This window comes from Schistocerca piceifrons, chromosome 7, assembly GCF_021461385.2.
Source record: "Schistocerca piceifrons isolate TAMUIC-IGC-003096 chromosome 7, iqSchPice1.1, whole genome shotgun sequence".
In the NCBI taxonomy this organism is placed as follows: Eukaryota; Metazoa; Arthropoda; class Insecta; order Orthoptera; family Acrididae; genus Schistocerca; species Schistocerca piceifrons.
The window spans coordinates 197,806,590-197,820,582 of NC_060144.1; the positions used below are offsets into that span (position 1 = coordinate 197,806,590).

The 13,993-nt window shown below is 44.5% G+C and overlaps 1 protein-coding gene across 1 annotated transcript in view; it reads left to right on the plus strand.

The window, feature by feature from the left end:
* The first annotated feature begins 764 nt into the window (after positions 1-764).
* LOC124805551 (paired mesoderm homeobox protein 2B-like) overlaps positions 765-13,993 on the plus strand; it is a 198,056-nt gene continuing 184,827 nt past the window's right edge. Inside the window, exons 1-2 of the mRNA XM_047266118.1 lie at positions 765-768; positions 804-1,000. Of these exons, the coding sequence (XP_047122074.1) occupies positions 765-768; positions 804-1,000 (201 nt within the window). The remainder of the gene's footprint in view (positions 769-803; positions 1,001-13,993) is intronic.

Below are 13,993 nucleotides of genomic sequence, written 5' to 3' on the forward strand. Positions count from 1 at the left end.
ACGGTACGGGTATCTGTATCGCTGAGGCACGCAAGCCCCCCCACCAACGGCAAGGTCCATGGTTCATGGGGGGGGGGGGGGGGGGGTGGGTTACTTACGATCCCGAAACTAAACGCCAATCGATGCATTGGAAAACTCCTGGTTCTCCACGACAAAAGAAAGCACGAATGTCAAAATCGAAATTCAAGGCAATGATGATTGTTTTTTTTGACATCAAAGGGATTGTGCACATTGATTGGGTACCAGAGGGACAAACAGTGAATCAGCATTACTACATTAGCGTCCTGGCTACCCTACGTGAGCGAGTACGGAGAAAACGGAACGATTTGTGGAGAAAAAAGTCATGGATCATTCACCAAGACAAAGCCCCAGCTCACAGTGCGTTGTCAGTGAAGACGTTTTTTGGCAAAACACAACATTCCCATCTTAGATCATCCACCCTACTCACCTGATTTGGCCCCCTGTGACTTTTTTCTTTTCCCTAAAGTCAAGTCAGCTTTGAAAGGAACTAGATTTGAGACTGTTGAAGCAGTAAAAGAAAAAGCGACGGAAGTAATGTATGGACTTACCGAAAATGATCTGCAGCATTGATATGAACAGTGGAAAATTCGTATGGAGCGGTGTAGAGACCGAGGAGGAGAGTACATTGAAGGAGATAACATGAAGTTGTAAATAATTGTAAATAAATGTTTTTTCCAGCATCAGTCCGGTTTTTTTCTAGCCGCACCTCGTATGTATGAGGTTGTTAGGTTAGCTGTATGAGGATGGGTGAGTGAAGTGTGTGACAGGGTGGTGTGTTGCAGCGGGCCTGCCGTACAAGGTGTACCCGGGCCACGAGGGCGTGCTGACGGAGAAGCGCAAGCAGCGCCGCATCCGCACCACCTTCACGTCGGCCCAGCTGAAGGAGCTGGAGCGCGCCTTCCAGGAGACGCACTACCCCGACATCTACACGCGGGAGGAGATCGCCATGAAGATCGACCTCACAGAGGCCAGGGTACAGGTAGGCACGGATCACCGTTCTCACTTTTTGCCAACAGCGTCTCCAACCTCACGACTGTTCCAATATGAGACTCGATACACTACATGGTATCAGTAGCAATTGCTTGCATCATTTGTGGTGGAATGGAGAAATTTTTGTACCTTTTATCTATTATTGTATTGTACGAGGGCGGTTCAGAAAGTAACCTCCGATTGCTCACAGTGCGGGTTGTGGGGGGAGTAGCGACGCCATCTGTGCGTTCACGCACTCAACAGGTCAGTCGGCATCAAGCCGTGGTCGAGTGAACGTTGTACCTGCGCTAGTTTAGTTTTTGTGGCAGTTTGAAATGTGTGCTGCAATAGAAAACCCCGCCAAATGTGAAGTGCGTGCTGTCATAAGGTTTTTTACAGCCAAAGGATATTCTGCAGCAGCTATTCATCGTGAGCTTTGTGCCGTGTACGGACCAAGAGTTATGAGTGAAGGAGTTGTCCATGAATGGGTACGTTTATTTAAAAGTGGACGAGAAAACGTTCATGATGAAGAGAGGAGTGATAGACCATCTTTGGTGACTGACGAACTCGTTCAGACAGTTGATGCAAAAGTTCGTGAAAATCGACGTTTCTCAATGTCGGAGTTGTCTACTGGTTTTCCACAGATTTCTAAGACTCTCTTGTACGAGATAGTGACAGCAAGATTGGGTTACCGTAAGTTCTGTGCACGATAGGTGCCCAAAATTCTTACCGACCACCACAAAACTCAAAGAATGGCCTCTGCTTTAGACTTTCTGTCACGTTATGAGGACGAAGGAGAACCATTGTTAAACAGAATCGTGACCGGTGACGAAACCTGGATTAAGTACGTGAACCCTGAGACAAAAGAACAATCAAAAATGTGGGCACATTCAAATTCGCCTACCAAACCAAGAAAAGCCTCGCAAGATTTTTCTGCCAGAAAACTGATGGCAACGGTGTTTTGGGATGCCAAAGGGGTGTTGTTGGTTGAATTCATGGAACGTGGTACGACCATTAATCAAGACGTGTACTGTGAAACAATAAAAAAGTTACGACGGGCTATACAGAACAAACGCCGTGGTATGCTGACTTCCGGTATCGTTTTTTTGCACGATAACGCCCGTCCTCACTCTGCTCGCAGAGCAACGGCCCTTCTTGAGTCCTTCAAGTGGGACGTTATCAACCATCCACCTTACAGCCCAGACCTGGCGCCAAGTGATTATCACCTCTTCATGCATTTGAAGAAATGGCTCGGGTCACAGCGGTTTGATGACGACGAAGAGCTCAAAGATGCGGTCACAGGCTGGCTCCAGGCACAAGCGGGTGATTTTTATGCAGAAGGAATTTCAGAGCTTGTGAAGAGATACGATAAGTGCCTCAATCGCTATGGAGACTATGTAGAAAAATAGTGCAAAGATGTAGTTGTAAGATGTATATATTAAAATATTTTTATTTAACTTGGTGTATTTTTTTAAATCAATCGGAGGTTACTTTCTGAACGGCCCTCGTATGTTAACCGGAGACCTAGTAACGACGCAGAGGCTCCGTTTCCGCCGCAGCCGCAGTGGTCCACAACCTCACGACGACTACCGCAGTCCACTTCACCCCTCCGCCGCCCCACACCGAACCCAGGGTTATTGTGCGATTCGGCCCCCGGTGGACCCCCCAGGGAACGTCTCACACGAGACGAGTGTAGCCCCTATGTTTGCGTGGTAGAGTAATGGTGGTGTACGCGTACGTGGAGAACTTAAATGAAATTTTCACTCTACAGCGGAGTGTGCGCTGATACGAAACTTCCTGGCAGATTAAAACTGTGTGCCGGACCGAGACTCAAACTCGGGACCTTTGCCTTTCGCGGGCAAACGCCCTCCCGACTGAGCTACCCAAGCACGACTCACGCTCCGTCCTCACAGCTTTAATTCCGCCAGTACCTGGACTCCTACCTTCCAAACTTCACAGAAGCTCTCCTGCGAACCTTGCAGAATTAGCACTCCTGGAAGAAAGGAAAGGTCCCGAGTTCGAGTCTCGGTCCGCAACACAGTTTTAATCTGCCAGGAAGTTTCACGTGGAGAACTTGTTTGCGCAGCAATCGCCTACATAGTGTGAACGAGGCGGAATAAGGGGAACCAGCCCACATTCGCCGAGGCTGATGGAAAACCGCCTAAAAACCATCCACAGACTGGCCGGGCGGATTCGTGCCGGGGACCAGGCGCTCCTTCCCGCCCGGAAAGCATTGCGTTAGACCGCACGGCCAACCGGGCGGGCTTTTATCTATTAAGTGTTCCTTTCACACTATTTGTTCCTTCGGCTGATACACATGTAAAGCACATCTTAATGAGTGATCTACCAATTTAATTACCACAAATTTATTTACGTACATTCCATTCATTGTGAAGTGTTCACGATATCTGAGTGTATAAATCTGTATATCCGAACTAAACTGCACCAATGCAAAAAGTTTTTCGATGGTGCAGAGCTGCAGTCATGCATTATTTTTTGAAGGAACAAACCGTCATTTAACTGTATATTACTGTTAATTTTAATAATCAACAGCCTCAGCTGGCACCGTTTACCTAGAATTTACCTAGGTTTCATTCGGGATAACCCAACCTTCTTCAGAATAATAGTAACTACCGTTTGTCCATAGTGGACATGGCCAGCTAAAACTACAAATCCATAAATTATCGTCAGACTGTCAGTTCCAGTACAGCACTCGTGGCTGCCGCATCTCGGTCGCGAAGTGGGGCCGAGGCAGTTCCAGGTAAGTTTTATAGTCTGAAGATAATTTATGGATTTGTGGTTTTAGCTTGACGATGTCCACTATGGACAAACGGTAGTTACTGTTATTCTGAAGAAGGTTGGGTTATCGCGACTGAAACCTAGGTAAATTCTAGGTAAACGGTGCAACTGAGGTTGTTGATAATTAAAATTTATACAGTTGCTGACAGGGCCGCGAAATGTTGAGGATATTTAAGTATATTACTGTCACTCTTTCTAGCATCCTCTTTATGATCACAAACATTCTCAAGCAAGTAACTGATGCTAAAAGTCAAGGAAATGAGCTATCGTATACTCCAGGAAACAAAAGTAATTCGTGAACATGCGAGTCTGAATAAGCATATTCCAGCTGCCACAAAGTTAATTAGCTTAAAAAACCGCTTATAAAAAGGAAACCGTTAACATGTAGTAAGAGGAATGGTGCCTATCAGTCACTGTGGCTAGGAGCAACCAGGCCCACAGTTTCAGTTCGTGCGTGGTAGTACTTTTATTAGATGTTAATCTTTTAGGTCAGTTTGTACCTCTTAATGAGTAGATTATGACAGCACTTTAAATTTTTCGATTCAGTCACAGAGCATGTTGTTCTCAATGGAGAGACGTCTACAGACTTTAAAGTAACCTCTTGCGTGCCACAGGGGACTGTTATGGGACCATTGCTTTTCACAATATATATAAATGACCTAGTGGATAGTGTCGGAAGTTCCATGCGGCTTTTCGTGGATGATGCTGTAGTATACAGAGAAGTTGCAGCATTAGAAAATTGCAGCGAAATGCAGGAAGATCTGCAGCGGATAGGCACTGAGTGCAGGGAGTGAAAACTGACCCGCAACATAGATAAATGTAATGTATTGCGAATACATAGAAAGAAGGATCCTTTATTGTATGATTATATGATAGCGGAACAAACACTGGTAGCAGTTACTTCTGTAATATATCTGGGAGTATGCGTGCGGAACGATTTGAAGTGGAATGGTCATATAAAATTAATTGTTGGTAAGGCGGGTGCCAGGTTGAGATTCATTGGGAGAGTCCTTAGAAAATGTAGTCCATCAACAAAGGAGGTGGCTTACAAAGCTCTCGTTCGACCTATACTTGAGTATTGCTCATCAGTGTGGGATCCGTACCAGGTCGGATTGACGGAGGAGGTACAGAAGATCCAAAGAAGAGCGGCGCGTTTCGTCACAGGGTTATTTGGTAAGCGTGATAGCGTTACGGAGATGTTTAGCAAACTCAAGTGGCAGACTCTGCAAGAGCGGCGCTCTGCATCGCGGTGTAGCTTGCTGTCCAGGTTTCGAGAGGGTGCGTCTCTGGATGAGGTATTGAATATATAGTATAAATGTAGATGTAGAATTACTCGAAGAACTGAAATTAAATTTTAGATGTCCCTTGAAGTTGTTAGACACGCAACTTTCATCAAGTAGTATCGGGATCCGAAATAGCGGTATTGTACAGGTTCTCTCTCCTAAGAGTCATTAGGCTCATTTTCTCTTGTGTTTCGGCACATATTTGCAGTTTCGTTTTTGAACTGTAAAGGTGCAGTGAGCCCAAACGAATATTGCTCAACAAGTCTGTCATGCGACGCCCAATGTCGGCGAATAGCGTCAGTTTGGGACATTACAAACAAAACCATTTTTAAAGCGGAATAGTACCTTCCCAGTCGATAGAGCGGTCCCAGGTTCGTCTAGTGAGACGTTTGTTTTATCGATAAGAATTAACAGGGACAGTAAAACTCGAAAGGATAAACAGTACTCCACCAGCGATAGCACTGCCCTGGTCCGCGGTGACTGCTAGCATCAAGCATGCAGCGCTGCTGGATAACTGTTTATTCTTCGTGTTTACTGTACGTGTTGATACATATTGATCAAACAAATATAGGATAGACTAATTTGTCAACGCGCTGTCGAATGGACACGTAAAATTACGACACAAAGTCATTTTCTTTGTAATAGAAAACAAACTGACACTTTCTGTTTCCACTACGCGTCGCTTGAAGGACGTGACTAGAAGTAATTGTTTGCGCTGACTCCAGCTACACAATGCGAAAACGAAATTGTCGTCAGGTGCATCATCCCTGATGTCATGCTGATGTCCTCCTTTGACTGCAAGGGCCCGCTTAGGAGAGACACCCGGCAGAAGGGCCAGTCAAACGAAAACAATGCGGATTGTGTTGGTTAGATAGGAACAGCGCGAGCACTCACCGCTGTGCCATTTGACTCTCGCACGTGCTCGATGTGAGGTCAGCGAGTTGTGTGCGCGTCTGACTTCACTATGGAGGACGGCAAATAGAATCAGCGAGGTGTAGCGCTGTTTATGACCGCGGAAAGAGTGTCATGAATTCAAATTCTTGTCCAAATGTCTGCTGTTCATGGCGAACACAGTATGTTTGTGTGGAATAAATCCTTTCTAGAAGGTCTGTTGTCATTGAAATACAGCAGTCGGCAAGGACAGCCTTATCGTGTCATTACACATTCAGTCACTGCTGTGGTGATGCTGCCGTCAGAAATGATCGACAGCAGATGGTGAAGACGCTCGGCTCATGTGGGACACCAGTCACTGTAGCGCTTACGCCATCGTGACAGAGCATCTTTAGTTCCAGAAAATATGTATGCAGTGAGCTGACGAAGAAGCAGAAGTTGAACGGAACGGCGCACTGTGGCGTCTAGAATAGCATCACTACGGAGAATATCGTTTATAGTCCTCTATTGTCGCCGTAGATGACCATGGTGTCACCATTTTGAGCTGTAGCGTCGGAACCAACAATGAAAGCACATGGATTCGCCCCCCTCCCAGCCCCACCCCGCCGAAAAAATCCAAAGCCGTGTACGGCAGCTCAGCCAAAGTCATGCTGACCTCTTTCTTTGACTGCATGGGACCGCTATTCATTGACTTCCCATTGCGTGGGCACAGTAATAATCGTGGGGGTTATGGATAGATGCTGTATGGGAAATGCCGAGCACTGACTAAACTGAAGCCTACGCTCACATTTTTTTTTGTAAATATTAAGTGGATCCCCTCCACGCCCACACTAGCATAGTGAGCATTGGAAAAAATCTATTGTCACCTCTGCTTTGGTTAGTATCTAGAAAGAATTCCGCTGAAAATGTTGCAAAAGGAGCGACTTACTTTTGCCTGGTTTTTTAACCTTTTGTAACTTTAAGAGAAGCGTCAAGCGTGGTTAATTTTGAGTGAAATCTAAAAGTCTCTTTTTGTCATGTTAAAATTTGCACAGCAGAGATTACAGACTGCAACGTCACTAACATGCTATGCAGATGCAACTGCAAAGGAAATCTGAAGCATTGATATATTGATTTTATTAAGTCGATATCTGAGGAAAATTAAGGTCAATACCTTATGAAAAAAAACATCCTTGGTACAAGAATAAACATGTAATGTCTTCACTTATGCTGTTTCAAAAACCCATTTTCGTTTCACCAGCCATCGGTGGCCCCTAAAAATTACATTGTTTCATCGAAAGTGTCTGTAGTTAGTGGAATAACATGGTAGATAGTGAAGTTTTGCATAATAACCATACTGCAAGATATTCTCCTCTTTGTGTGCTATTATTTGGCGAAATCTCATTACGATATCTCAAATCGCCTATGAAATATGAGGAACGCTTGGATGTATCAATCTGGCTTTATCACTGGCGCTGCGCGATCGCAGACGAGTGTGCTACGTCACATCAATTTTTCTGAACGTTGTCCGCCAGCTTAGCTGGGTGGTAACGTGCGTACCTCCCTTGCAGCGGGCCCGGGCTCGATTCCCGGCCGGGTTGGAGATTTTCTCCGCTCGGGGACTGGATTTTATGTTGTCATCGTCATTTCATCCTCATCACCGGCGCGCAAGTCTCCCAATGTGGCGTCGACTGAAGTAAGACTGGCACTTGGCGGCCCAACTTCCCCGAATGGGGCCTCCCGGCCAACGATGCCATACGCTCATTTCCATTTCTCAATGTTGGTGACAGACAGAGTCCTCCACTCAAACTTCAGTGTGTCAGCTAAATTTTGTACACAGCCACATGTTACGTAATATGCATCGAATACAAAATCATAGCGACCCCAATTTTTCATTGAAAACTTCTTCGAATTTCGCGCAGTGTCTTACTTGCATGTAAATATCACCATAACTATGAACATTAACGAAATAATGGGCAAACATTGTCGGCCTCCCCTCCTGAACAAACGAATGAACTCTCCCAAACCAGCATTTTACATTTGCAGTGACTTTTCTCTCATTTAAGCTATGATCCTTGGAACATTAATCGCTTCCATACTTTTCCTAGAAAGGTGTATTCCTGAAATTTTAATACTGTACGTTGATTATTCCTTGGTGGTGCGATGTTTTTTCCGTCAGTGTATTTTAGGAGCGAATGAATAAAAGTACAGGGTGATTCAAAAAGAATACCACAACTTTAAAAATGTGTATTTAATGAAAGAAACATAATATAACCTTCTGTTATACATCATTACAAAGAGTATTTAAAAAGGTTTTTTTTTTCACTCAAAAACAAGTTCAGAGATGTTCAATATGGCCCCCTCCAGACACATGAGCAATATCAACCCGATACTCCAACTCGTTCCACACTCTCTGTAGCATATCAGGCGTAACAGTTTGGATAGCTGCTGTTATTTCTCGTTTCAAATCATCAATGGTGGCTGGGAGAGGTGGCCGAAACACCATATCCTTAACATACCCCCATAAGAAAAAATCGCAGGGGGTAAGATCAGGGCTTCTTGGAGGCCAGTGATGAAGTGCTCTGTCACGGGCTGCCTGGCGGCCGATCCATCGCCTCGGGTAGTTGACGTTCAGGTAGTTACGGACAGATTAGTGCCAATGTGGTGGCGCTCCATCCTGCTGAAATATGAATTGTTGTGCTTCTTGTTCGAGCTGAGGGAACAGCCAATTCTCTAACATCTCCAGATACTGTAGTCCAGTTACAGTAGCACCTTCGAAGAAAAAGGGACCAAAAACTTTATTGGCTGAAATGGCACAGAAAACGTTCACCTTAGGCGAGTCACGTTCATACTGAGTTGTTTCCCGCGGATTCTCAGTGCCCCATATACAGACATTGTGACGGTTGACTTTCCCGTTAGTGTGGAAAGTTGCTTCATCACTAAACACAATCTTTGAAACGAAAGATTCATCTGTTTCCTTTTGAGCAAGGATAAAATCACAGAAATCGATTCTTTTAATCTTATCAGCTGCAGACAGTGCTTGAACCAATTTCAGACGATAAGGTTTCGTAACTAACCTTTTTCGTAGGACTCTCCATACAGTTGATTGTGGAATTTGCAGCTCTCTGCTAGCTCTGCGAGTCGATTTTCCTGGGCTGCGAACAAATGCTTGCTGGATGCGTGCTATATTTTCATCACTCGTTCTCGGCCGTCCAGAACTTTTGCCTTTGCACAAACACCCATTCTCTGTAAACTGTTTATACCAAGATTAATACACCACCTATCAGGAGGTTTAACACCATACTTCGTTCGAAATGCACGCTGAACAACCGTCGTCGATTCACTTCTGCCGTACTCAATAACACAAAAAGCTTTCTGTTGAGCGGTCGCCATCTTAGCATGCACTGACGCTGACGCCTAGTCAACAGCGCCTCAAGCGAACAAATGTACAACTAAATGAAACTTTATAGCTTCCTTAATTCGCCGACAGATAGTGCTTAGCTCTGCCTTTTGTCGTTGCAGAGTTTTAAATTCCTAAAGTTGTGGTATTCTTTTTGAATCACCCTGTATATTACTGCGCCGTCACATCGTCGTAAGCATAAATGATCATTTCTGGAATCGTTTGGTTTAATTTAACCTCTTCCCATTGTCTCATGGAATCATTCATTGCCGGCCGCGGTGGCCGTGCGGTTCTGGCGCTGCAGTCAGGAACCGCGAGGCTGCTACGGTCGCAGGTTCGAATCCTGCCTCGGGCATGGGTGTGTGTGATGTCCTTAGGTTAGTTAGGTTTAAGTAGTTCTAAGTTCTAGGGGACTTATGACCTAAGATGTTGATTGCCATAGTGCTCAGAACCATTTGAACCAATCATTCATTCTCCTTTTACCTTTAAAAAATCTGCGCTGAAACTACTTATGTTTCGTCTATGAATGAACAGAAAATTTTATGCAGTGCAGCTGCTATTCTGGAAGGATAACTACGGAAGTACAACTTCTGATTCGGAAAAAAACAATTGCGTAGCGTCTGACTCAAGACTCTTGTTCTGGCAGAAGCAGCTCCGTTGCATTCCTAGACGAGAACAGAGTCCTTGGGGGCTGGCCGACCCCGTGATGAAGCGCTGTGGCTAGCCCACTAATCACGGCGCACATTACACACCACATTTTTCCCGGCCGGGGAAAAAAGAAGTCCGGCGAGTCGGCGCCATAAAACACGGCGCGCTGGCAAATCTGCGGCCACGCAGGTACCCCGCTGCGGCCACCGCCCACCCACACACCGGCGGCGGCTGCACTCTGCTAATCCAATAACGTCGGCGCGCGCCATAGCCGCCGGCACATTTTTCTGCCGCGCGCGAATCACTGTAATTATTGTACTCTGTTGTACATCATGCGTCGCCCTGCAGTCCGAAAGCTGCTGTAATATATACCAATATGACAATGCAATTGTCGCCTTTCCGCATGGAAGCGAAGCAGTGGCGCGCCGCCGAAAACTATTCTGTGTTGCAGTTACGAAAACGTGAGCAGAACGCTCCTGACAGAAGTCGCACACTGCATATTCTGGTCTAGGCAGGTGTTACGCGAGTCATTTGAATCTAGTGTTCGGAGGCGGCTGCACGCCGCAGTACCACCTACTATTCGATCCATCCTTACATTATTTTGTCGCAGACAAAGGATATACCTAAGCTCTAACCGCTAAAACCAACAATACAAGTTTTTCAAATACGAAAATGTATGTGTTTTGCCACCCATCTTAGTCATTTCTCTGTTTTTTTTTTTAATTATTATTATTTTTTTATTTACACGTCAAGTTCCCTAGGATCAAATTGAGGATCAAATCACCAAGGTCATGGAACGTGTCAGTACATGAAATTACAACATAAAAGTAATAACAGATAAAAACAAGTGTTCATTAAACCCGAAAAATGTCAGTCCATAAGTTTAAGTAAACGCTATCAGCAATACAATATGAATCAGCTTAATTTTTCAGCTGGCCTGAGTGGCCGAGCGGTTCTTGGCGCTACAGTCTGGAACCGCGAGACCGCCACGGTCGCAGGTTCGAATCCTGCCTCGGGCATGGCTGTGTGTGATGTCCTTAGGTTAGGTAGGTTTAAGTAGTTCTAAGTTCTAGGTGACTGATCACCACAGCAGTTAAGTCCCATAGTGCTCAGAGCCATTTGAACCAAGCCATTAATTTTTCAAGGAACTCCTCGAGAGAAAAGGAGGAGTGACCCATGAGGAAACTCTTCAGTTTCGATTTGAAAGCGCGTGGAGTACTGCTAAGATTTTTGAATTCGAGTGGCAGCTTATTGAAAATGGATGCAGCAGTATACTGCACACCTTTTTGCACTAGAGTTAAGGAAGTACGATCCAAATGCAGGTTTGATTTCTGCCGAGTATTAACCGAGTGAAAGCGGCTTATTCTTGGGAATAGACTAATATTGGTAACAAGAAACGACAATAAGGAATATACATATTCAGAGGCCAATGGCAAAATACCCAGACTCCTGAAGAGAGGTCGACAAGAGGTTCGTGAACTCACACCACTTATTGCCCGAACCGCCGTTTCTGTGCCAAAAATATCCTTGTAGAATGGGAAGAGTTACCCCAAAATATAATACCATATGACATAAGCGAATTAAAATAAGCAAAGTAGACTAATTTTCGTGTCGAAGTATCACTCACTTCTGATACCGTTCGAATAGTGAAAATGGCAGTATTAAGTCTTTGAACAAGATCCTGAACGTGGGCTTTCCACGACAGCTTACTAACTATCTGAACACCTAGAAATTTGAACTGTTCAATTTCACTAATTATATGCCCGTTCTGTGAAATTAAAACGTCAGGTTTTGTTGAAATGTGTGTTAGAAACTGTAAGAACTGAGTCTTACTGTGATTTAACGTTAGTTTATTTTCTACGAGCCATGAACTGCAGTTCTGTGCTATCGGTATTTTAAAACTGTTGTTGCGGTCTTCAGACTGAAGACTTATTTGATGCAGCTCTCCATGCTACTCAATCCTGTATAAGGCTCTTCATCTCCGAATAACTGCTGCAACCTCTATACTTCTGAATCTGCTTACTGTATTCATCTCTTGGTCTCCCTCTATGATTGTTACCTTCCACACTTCCCTGCAACGCTATATTTGTGATCCCTTGATTTCTCAGAAAGTGTCCAATCGACCTATCCCATCTTTTACTAAAGTTGTGCCACAAATTTCTTATCTCTCCTATTCTATCAGTAACTCCTCATTACTTACGACATCTACCCACCTAACCTTCAGCATCCTTTTGTAGCACCACATTTCGAAAGCTCCTATTCTTTTGCTGTCTAAACTGTTTACCATCCAGGCAAATAGTTTCAGAAGAGACTTTCTAACATCTATTTTGGATTATGCTAATACATTTCGCGTCTCCACTTCGGCCGTCGTAAGTTATTCTGCTGCCAAAAATATCAACATTTATCTCCTATTTTCGGAGTCTCGTTTCCATGTCTAATTCCCTCAGCTCCACCTGATTCAATTCGACTACGATCCATTATCCTTGTTTTGCTTTTATTGATATTTAAGCTTATATCCTCGTTTCAAGACACTGTTCATACCGTTAGACTGCACTTCCAAGTCCTTTGCTGTCCCTGACAGAATCGCAATGTTATCGGCAAACGTCAAAGTTTTTATTTCTTCTCCCAGAACTCCAATTCCTATTCCAACCTTTTCATTGGTTTCTTTTATTGCTTGCTCAATGTACAGACTGAATAACATCGGAGAATGGCTACAAACTTCTCCAATTCCCTTCTCAACCACTGCTTCCCTTTCATGCCCCTCGACTCTTTATAACTGTCGTGTGGTTTCTGTACAAATTGTAAATAGAGTTTTTTTCCCTTCATTTACCCCTGCTACTTTCAGTACTTAAAAGAGAGTACTCCATTATTTTAAGAATACACAAGCAAACTACTGTCTAACACAATCACAAAAAACACAAATCGGGTATCTCTAGGCAAAAGCCAAAATTTTCCTTGAAGCAATAAACACTGATTTGCCAAAACAATATGACTTCCTCGTTAATAGCGAGTTGGTCCTCCTCTGGAGCCCAATACTGTACAGCATGACATACATTCGACAAGTCGTTTGTAGGTTACCGGAGGTATGCGACATCAGAAGTCTACGCTCTAGTCACGCAGTTCTCGTAAATTATGAGTTGGTGTTAGTGGGTGCGTAGCAGGCGTCCGATAGCGACTCGTTGAGTCTGGTTCATGTAAGGCGAATTTGATGGCCAAAAAATCGACGATAGTTCACTATCGTGCTCGTGAAACAAGTGTTACGCCACTCTGGCCTTGTGACACGGACATTTATCCTGTTGGAAGACGCCATCGCTGCCGGGGAAGGCATCAGGTATGAAGGGATGCAAGTGATTCGCATCCTAAAGTAGTCCACAGCTGCAATGATGTCTTCCATTGTTTCGAGCAGACATTCGCTGGTATGGTGACCATCAGCCAGGTGTAACAAGAAACATGATTCATCCGACCAGGCGACCCGTTGTCATTCAATATACTGTCCGATCTCTGTGACCCCGCGCCCAGTGCAGTCGTAACTGGTACTCAATTAATCAAACTGGCAGTCACAGTCGCATTATTTACTTTGTCGCCAACCGGTTTCAACCCGCGATGGGGTAATCTTCAGGGCAATTTACACTGTAAAGTTGTAATATTAGTAAGTAATCATGTACGTAATCTACAAGCAATTAGTAAAAGTTACATAAATAAATGGATTTTTATACCCATTTGGTCGTTCGCTGGAGTCTTCACCCTGCCTGTGCACGGTTGGTAACTATGCATGGTTGGTTCTCTGCATGAGCTTAAATAACGGTCAACAACACGTGGGCAGACGGGAACGCCCTCACGGTGACCAACGGTAGTTACATGCTTAAGCAAGAAATCGTAAATTTTAAAGTTTGTTCCAGTTGTAATATGGTTATGGTACGCCGTTACCATAACAACGTACGCCACGCAAAGATGGTGTTACAGCAGACGACTTATACGAAGCGGCTACCATGACGACAGCGTC